The sequence below is a fragment of the Oncorhynchus mykiss genome, chromosome 13 (assembly GCF_057628025.1).
Source record: "Oncorhynchus mykiss isolate SJ-2025 chromosome 13, ASM5762802v1, whole genome shotgun sequence".
Classification (NCBI taxonomy): Eukaryota; Metazoa; Chordata; class Actinopteri; order Salmoniformes; family Salmonidae; genus Oncorhynchus; species Oncorhynchus mykiss.
In genome coordinates this window covers 49831840-49840966 of record NC_143034.1, presented here as the reverse complement: position 1 = coordinate 49840966, position 9127 = coordinate 49831840, and the positions used below count along the sequence as shown (strand labels likewise).

At 41.5% G+C, this 9127-nt stretch overlaps 2 protein-coding genes across 2 annotated transcripts; both read left to right on the top strand.

The window, feature by feature from the left end:
- The first annotated feature begins 5292 nt into the window (after positions 1-5292).
- LOC100135790 (embryonic alpha-type globin) lies at positions 5293-6237 on the top strand. Its single transcript, NM_001124186.2, is given in 3 exon segments — positions 5293-5411; positions 5638-5845; positions 6021-6237. Coding segments are annotated over 3 exon segments (432 nt in total). The 5' UTR covers positions 5293-5316; the 3' UTR covers positions 6150-6237.
- Positions 6238-7522: 1285 nt separating this feature from the next.
- Positions 7523-8449, top strand: LOC110486356 (hemoglobin subunit beta). Its single transcript, XM_021557879.3, has 3 exons — positions 7523-7774; positions 7884-8106; positions 8210-8449. The coding sequence occupies exons 1-3, from the start codon at positions 7683-7685 to the stop codon at positions 8336-8338; spliced, it is 444 nt and encodes a 147-aa protein (XP_021413554.1). The 5' UTR covers positions 7523-7682; the 3' UTR covers positions 8339-8449.
- Positions 8450-9127: the final 678 nt, after the last annotated feature.

The following is a 9127-nucleotide window of genomic DNA, read 5'->3' as shown; positions in this document are numbered from 1 at the left end:
AACATTGTAGAATACTAGTGAAGACATTAAAACTATGAAATAACAGATATGGAATCATGTAGTAACCAAAAAAGTGTTAAACAAATACACATTTACTTTACATTTGAGATTCTTCAAAGTAGCCACCCTTGGCCTTGATGACAGCTTTGCACACTCTTGGCATTCTCTCAACCAGCTTCATGTGGTAGTCACCCAGAATGCATTTCAATTAACAAGTGTGCCTTGTTAAAAGGGAATTTGTGGAATTCCTTTCTTACTTAATGTGTTCGAGCCAATCAGTTGTGTTGTGACAAGGTAGGGGTGATATACAAAAGATAGCCCTATTTGGTAAAAGACCAAGTCCAAATTAAGGAAAGAAAAGCTCAAACAAGCAAAGAGAAACGACAGTCCATCATTACTTTAAGACATGAAGGTCAGTCAATGTGGAAAATTTCAAGAACTTTGAAAGTTTCTGAAAGTGCAGTCACAAAAACCATCAAGAGCTATGATGAAACTGACTCTCATGAGGACTGCCACAGGAAAGGAAGACCCAGAGTTACCTTTGCTGTAGAAAATAAGTTCATTAGAATTACCAGCCTCAGAAATTGCAGCCCAAAAAAATGCTTCACAGAGTTCAAGTAACAGACACATCTCAACATTAACTGTTCAGAGGGGACGTGCGTGAATCAGGCCTTCATGGTCAAATTGCTGCAAAGAAACCACTACTAAAGGACATCAAAAAGAATAAGAGACTTGCTTGCTCCGAGAAGCATGAGCAATGGACATTAGACTGGTGGAAATCTGTCCTTTGGTCTGATGAGTCTTTGTGAGATGCAGACTAGGTGAACGGATTACCTCTGCATGTGTGGTTCCCACCATGAAGCATGGAGGAGGAGGTGTGGGGTTGCTTTGCTGCTGACACTGTGATTTATTTTGAAATTCAAGGCACACTTAGCCAGCATGGCTACCACAGCATTCTGCAGCAATCGCCATCCCATATGGTTTTGGCTTAGTGGGACTATCATTTGTTTTTCAACAGGACAATGACCCAACACACCTCCAGGCTGTGTAAGGGCTATTTTACCAAGGAGGAGAGTGATGGTGTGCTGCATCAGATGACCTGGCCTCCACCAAATTGAGATGGATTGGGATGAGTTGGACCGCAGAGTGAAGGAAAAGCAGCCAACAAGTGCTTAGCATGTATGGGAACTCCTTCAAGACTGTTAGAAAAGCATTCCAGGTGAAGCTGGTTGAGTGAATGCGGTAGTGGTTAGAGTGGCGAGCCAGAAACCGAAAGGTTGCTGGATCGAATCCCTGATTTGTCATTCTGCCCCTGAACAAGGCAGTTAACCCACTGTTCCCCGGTAGGCCGTCATTGTAAATAATAATTAGTTCTTAACTTACTTTCCTAGTTAAATAAAGGTTACATACAAATGCCAAGCGTGTGCAAAGCTGTCAAGGGTGGCTACTTTGAAGAATCTCAAATATCAAATATATTTTGATTTGTTTAACACTTTTTTGGTTACTACATGATTCAATATGTGTTATTTCATAGTTGTGATATCTTCACTATTATTCTACAATGTAGAAAATAGTAAAAATATAGAAAAACCCTTGAATGAGTAGGTGTGTCCAAACTTTGCCTGATACTGTATATGCAAATTGCACCTACCTGAGGCAGGTACAAGTTAACCTGGGCATCATGATAGACTACCTTAATTTTCCTACGGTACTGTATTAGAAAACAAGGACTGTTTTGATATAATTACTATAATAACACAATACTGATCAATATATTGGTTATTCCGTTGATAAGAATTTGTTGCTGCATGTGATATTTTACCAAATCTCTCTCTCGTGACCCCAGCGTCAAAGATAGGTTTCTCAATCTCACTTAGGCCAACGGCATAAGAGTTAAAGTAGGCTTGGCTACATTTTGTAATGGTTCCTATTTTACTGCAAATTATGGTGGAAAATAAGTATTTGGTCACCTACAAACAAGCAAGATTTCTGGCTCTCACAGACCTGTAACTTCTTCTTTAAGAGGCCATCTGTCCTCCACTCGTTACCTGTATTAATGGCACCTGTTTGAACTTGTTATCGGTATAAAAGACACCTGTCCACAACCTCAAACAGTCACACTCCTAACTCCACTATGACCAAGACCAAAGAGCTGTCAAAGGACACCAGAAACAAAATTGTAGACATGCACCAGGCTGGGAAGACTGAATCTGCAATAGGTAAGCAGCTTGGTTTGAAGAAATCAACTGTGGGAGCAATTATTAAGAAGTGGAAGACATACAAGACCACTGATAATCTCCCTCGATTTGGGGCTTCACGCAAGATCTCACCCCGTGGGGTCAAAATGATCACAAGAACGGTGAGCAAAAATCCCAGAACCACACGGGGGACCTAGTGAATGACCAGCAGAGATTTTGAGTGAAAACCTCCTTCCATCAGGAAGGGCATTGAATATGAAACGTGGCTGGGTCTTTCAGCATGACAATGATCCCAAACACACCGCCCGAGCAACGAAGGAGTGGCTTCGTAAGAAGCATTTCAATGTCCTGGAGTGGCCTAGCCAGTCTCCAGATCTCAACCCCATAGAAAATCTTTGGAGGGAGTTGAAAGTCCGTGTTGCCCAGCAACAGCCCCCAAACATCATTGCTCTAGAGGAGATCTGCATGGAGGAATGGGCCAAAATACCAGCAACAGTGTGTGAAAACCTTGTGAAGACTTACAGAAAACGTTTGACCTCTGTCATTGCCAACAAAGGGTATATAACAAAGTATTGAGATAAACTTTTGTTATTGACCAAATACTTATTTTCCACCATAATTTGCAAATAAATCCATTAAAAATCCTACAATGTGATTTTCTGGATTTTTTTTTCTCATTTCGTCTGTCATAGTTGAAGTGTACCTATGATGAAAATTACAGGCCTCTCTCATCTTTTTAAGTGGGAGAACTTGCACAATTTGTGGCTGACTAAATACTTTTTTGCCCCACTGTGTGTGTGTGTATTTCACTATAGAACATGTCTTTAGTAGTACTCTCTGCCTAGCGCAGAGACGACCACGGTCAGGAACTTCTGCCAGGCCGCTTGGACGTCTGGCATGAAGGCGAGCCCCATCTGGCAGGCCAGAACAATGGTGAGGCAGTCGCCCAGCAGTTGGGAAAAGGAAACGATTGTAACGTTAGTCATTTATTTGCAACAGCAGTATTCTCTTGGATGTAAATCAATGAGGAAAAATGTATTGTTAATTTGTTTTAGGCACGTCCATTAGTACTCATATTTACAGCTTAAATTGTGACACAGGCTTTGACCCTACTGACTATGCGTCCAGCTCTGAATTTTTGTGGTCTGCTGCTTTTCAATGGGAGTTAACCCTTTTTCATTCAATCGCCATATCTCCAGGAGCCAGGGGTCTTCAAAATGTTCTCGCCCAGGGACCATGTGCCAGGTTAACCGGCGGCCCAAGGACCCCCACAGTAAGTTAGCGGGGGAAAAATCCACATCTTGTCTTATTATCAGGTGAATGATACACTATACTGTATATGCAAAAGTACACTATGTGGACACTCCTTCAAATTAGTGGGTTCAGTTATTTCAGCCACACGCGTTGCTGACAGGTGTTTGAAATCAAGCACACCGCCATGCAATCTCCATATTCAAACATTGGCAGTAGAATGGCCTTACTGAAGAACTCAGTGACTTTCAAAGTGGCACAGTCATAGGATGCCACCTTTTCAACAGGTCAGTTTGTCAAATTTCTGCTCTGCTAAAGCTGCCCTGGTCAACTGTAAGTGCTGTTTATTGTGAAGTGGAAAAGTCTAGGAGCAACAATGGCTCAGCCACGAAGTGGTAGGCCACACAAGTTCACAGAACGGGACTACCGAGTGCTGAAGAGCATAAAAGAGAGCATAAAAAATTGTCTGTCCTTGGTTTGCAACACTCAATCTGGAATTCCAAACTGCCTCTGGAAGCAATGTCAGCACAATAACTATTCGTCAGGAGTTTCATGAAATGGGTTTCCATGGCCGAGCAGCCGCATACAAGTCTAAGATCACCATGCACAATGCCAAGCTTCGGCTGGAGTGGTGTAAAGTTTGCAGACTCTGGAGCAGCGGAAACACGTTCTCTGGAGTGATGAATCACGCTTCACCATCTGGCAGTCCGTCAGACTAATTTGGTTTGGCAGATGCCAGGAGAACACTACCTGTCCCAATGCATAAACTGTCAAGTTTGGCGAAGGAGGAATAATGGTCTGGGGCTGTTTTTCATGGTTTGGGCTAGGCCCCTTAGTTCCAGTGAAGGGAAATCCTAGCGCTACAACATACAATGTCCTTCTAAACAATTATGTGCTTCCAACATTGGGGAAACAGTTTGGGAAGGCCCTTATCTGTTTCAGTATGATATTGTCCCCATGCACAAAGTGAGGTCCACACAGAAATTATTTATCGAGATTGGTGTGGAAGAACTTGGCTGGCCTGCACAGAGCCTTGACCTCAACCCTATTGAACACCTATGGGATTAATTGAAATGCCGACTGCAAGCCAGGCCTTATAGCCCAAATCAGTGCCCGACCTCACTAATGCTCTTGTGTCTGAATGGAAGCAAGTCCCCACAGCAATGTTCCTACTTCTAGTGGAAAGCCTTCCCAGAAGAGTGGAGGCTGTTATAGCAGCAAAGGGGGAACCAACTCCATATTAATGCCCATGATTTGGGAATGAGGTGGAAGAGGAAGTGTAAACTCCAAACACATTTTCACTAAAAGCAGCTGTTTAGCTCGATAAACAAAGGATGGCAAAAATGGATGTCCAAGTCAAGAAAGATTAACAGCAGCCAGCAGCACTTGCAGCACGAGCCTATTAGCGGGTCCTTTTCCAAAGCATAGGTCAGATAGACCAGTGAGTGTTGTTTGGCTCAATATTCGGAGTTGAGAAATAAAGTTGACATCGTTAAAAAGAAGATATGCTCATCTTTCCTACTGTCGGTATGTCATTCAAAATTAGTTTATTCTGTTTTTGCCAGCGATATTCATAACATTCAAAATAAAGTAATGAGAAGAAATCTTCTAAAAGAAAGAAGAAAATAACGTCTGAATAACCCTGCCATGCGCCCATGACTTATTTTATCTATACTTGGCTGTGTGCCATGAGTTGTAAACAACTAAGATGACGCGCTATGATAAGAGATAACCAACGGGTCTCTTTTGGAGGTGGTTTCTGGGCAGCAGCGTTGTGCTTGGGCAGACAAGACAATACATAAAAAGAGCCCCGAAACGGTAAACTCTATTGAGTTGATTGGCAGCAAGTCAAGAAGTTGAAGCAACAATGAGTCTCTCCGCTAAGGACAAGGCAATTGTCAAGGCCTTTTTTGGCAAGGTTGCCGGCAGGGCAGAGGATGTTGGCAACGAGGCACTTTCCAGGTAGTTACAATTATTTAATTATGTACTACAAGTAATTGATCACTACAATTATTTAAGACCTTTTAATAACTTGTGAATGGTTGAAAATTCCTTACCATACACGTGCGAAAAAATGGTACTCGCGCGTAAATGGAACTCTCTTTTTCCAATTCATATCAAGTTAAAAGAGTGGGGTCGTATAGTACAACGAGAAACATGCCACGCATAACTAATTTCAACCTCCCAGGACGCTGGTGGTGTACCCCCAGACCAAGACATATTTCTCCCATTGGAAGGACCTGAGCCCCGGCTCTGCCCCTGTCAGGAAGCACGGTGGGACAGTCATGGGAGGCGTCCTGGGTGCCATTGAGAAGATTGACGACCTTAGTGCTGGTCTTCTTACCCTCAGCGAGTTGCACGCCTTCATGTTGAGAGTGGATCCTGCCAACTTCAAGGTTAGTAAATAGTTTTAAAAAATGTACTTGTTTTCTTTCTCACTAGTAGCTTTTTCCATTAGTAACCGTTGAAGTTTGAATACTGTAATAGCTTAATGTATGGATTTCAATCTTCAGAAACATACTCGTGAAATATGCTTCTAATATTGTTTCTGCTCTCCCTTCACATCCCCAGATCTTCAACCACAACATGCTGGTGACGCTGGCCATGATGTTCCCTGACGACTTCACCCCTGAGGTGCACGTGGCCACGGACAAGTTTCTGGCCCAGTTGGCCCTGGCTCTGTCTGAGAAGTACCGTTAGGCAATGAGCCAGATTTCCACTTGACAATCTTTGTAGGGTGCCAATTTAAATGAAAAGATGCAATAAATGAATCCTACGATCGAATCTGAAACGTTGTTGTCCTTGGTGATTAATCGTAGGCTATATGTTTTTTTATATTTAGCTACTTATTTATTTAATTGATAGACCTAGATTATTGATTGTGAAATAATTACACAAATATATCCACTATCCACAAAGTTGAAACTTCCACTACTCCACTGTGGGTCCACAATGCCATTAATAGTAATAGCAATTATTATAGTGATAGGTAACCACCACCTTCATTATCGTTATTGTGATCATTATTATCATTATTAGGCTACCATTATTACATCACAATCATTATGACTGTACGTTTGTTTATGTGTAACTCTGTGTTGTTGTTTTTGTCGCACTGCTTTGCTTTTCTTTATCTTGGCCAGGTCGTTGTAAATGGCCTACCTGGTTAAATAAAGGTGAAATAAATTACATGACCTTACATCCTTATATGATATAAGTCATTACTGTTTGTCTTCTGGGTGCCTACATTACCAGTATTTAGACCAGGTTATTATTTCATTAAATAATCAATAAGCCAGAAGCACTGGTCTAATAATCAATAAGCCAGAAGCACTGGTCTAATAATCAATAAGCCAGAAGCACTGGTCTAATAATCAATAAGCCAGAAGCACTGGTCTAATAATCAATAAGCCAGAAGCACTGGTCTTGGATTAGATTTCTCACCCAAACTTTACATGAGAATGGCCCAGCTCTTATAGAGATAACTATAATAGGTCATTTATAGATAGATATAGGTTAGTTTGCACCATTTAAAATTATACAACAATCATTATTTAAATAATTGCTCAAACTTGCACTTGCTTGAAAAAAACATAGGCACACACATCTTGATATCGTACTTGTCATATTATTCAATAAAATACAATAATAAATACATGTATTGTGAATGAAAACATGCTTTATCATCATAACATTTAGATTAATGGAAGGAAAATAAATGATTACAAAAATAAATGTATAATAATAGATGTTTTATTAGGCCTAAATGAAATAAAATAAAAGGCAGGCAACATATTTTCTTTATAGGCTTTTGGCAGAACTTTTTTCTTAATTTGACTTTCTGAAAACAAAAGTATGAATTATTTGTCTATACATCGGCAGTCACAGGACATTAAACTGTCCACATTTCCACCAACGCCACTTAAATAATTTCAAATATGAATTGGTAATAAATAATGATGGTCATTAATGAATGAACATAAAAGGCACATGAGAACTATCGTCCCTGTCTTGGTGATTTGTTCCTTTCGGTCGTTGTAATTTACAGTGGGCTATGAATGGGCTGGCGTGGTACTGCAATGAATTTCTACAAAACATTGTTAACCCAGCCCACTCAAAACAGCTAAACCAATAGTTAGCTTTTGGTGTGGAGACAAAACGCGTATATAAGCTGTCCCTTCAGTAGCATGGACAGTACATATCATATTGAGTGATACCTACCCAAACGTCAATATGGTTCAGTGGACAGACTTCGAGCGCCAAACAATCCAGAGCATCTTCGGGAAGATGGACTACGATGACGTGGGCCCGGCGGCTCTTTCCAGGTCTTTGCTCTTTTTCATACCTCCTTGAAAATAGGCCTACATTTACATTGAACCTCGTGCATATTATATGATTAATGTAGTCACTCATAATTCCATTATTCACTTACAGGTGTCTGATCGTGTACCCCTGGACCCAGAGGTATTTTGGTAACTTCGGAAACCTCTCCAACGCCGCTGCCATCCAGGGAAACCCCAAGGTCGCCGCTCACGGAAAGACTGTCCTGCAAGGACTGGTCCTAGCTGTCAAGAACATGGATAACATCAAGGCCACCTTCACAGAGCTGAGCGTGCTGCACTCCGAGAAACTGCGCGTGGATCCCGACAACTTCCGGGTAAAGTTAAATGTTCTACTTCACACAGGGTACTTGCCTATCTAATAAAATAGTGTGGTAGAATGCGTTTTCTTACATGTCCATTTGCTCATTTCTTTTGCAGCTGCTGGCTGACTGCCTTACTATTGTCGTTGCTGCGAGAATGGGTGCTGCCTTCACCCCTGACGTCCAGGGTGCTTTCCAGAAGTTCCTAGCCATCGTGGTGTGCTCCCTGTGCAGACAGTACCACTAGAGCGTTCGTTGCCTGCGTCAACATAAACAGAGCAGCATCCGACGCCCTTCATTGCATGTCTCAAAACAGATGTGTCGATTCTGAAGGAAAAATAAAGTGCTAAATCGAAAACATATTTGTCATCGCTTTCATTATGTATTCGTATGTCAACACGTATGGCCTACATTAACATGTATTTTAAACAAATGAAAGGTCCACGTCAATAGGACTAGATATAGATTTTTTTTTTGTGGTTTACATAAGTCTATAAATTGTGCAGCTTATTTCAACAGGTACGCCTCCAAAGCACCCAATTTTCTGTCCAACCTAAAGCATAAATATTGTCCTAAAATACATTTCACACATATAAACTGTGACAACATACATGAGGGCTAAATTCCATAAATAGCGTTAGAATGACAAACCCAATAAATGTGTAGGCTACAGCAGCCTAGAGGTAGGTAAATGTATGTTTCTTCCCTGTCCTCTCTGTAGGCTACATGTGTGAACTGGGGAGGCCGGTTGAAGGCATGAGAAGTTAAGAGCTTCAGAACGTATATAAAATAAAATCTAAATTAACTGTGTCTGCATTGATGTTCATAAAACTCCATCCGACCTGCTATTGCGCATTGGAACCCAGAACGATATGTGAACACTTGGTCACAGCAACGCCGAGGACACCCAAACCAGAGTGGCCACTACAAAGCCCAGGAGCCGGACCCTCCCTGCAAGTTGCCGTAGCCCTGCTTAAGATATTTAGCCTGTATTGGCTATCGGTTTAGACGCAGGGCATAGGGTGGCGCACAATTT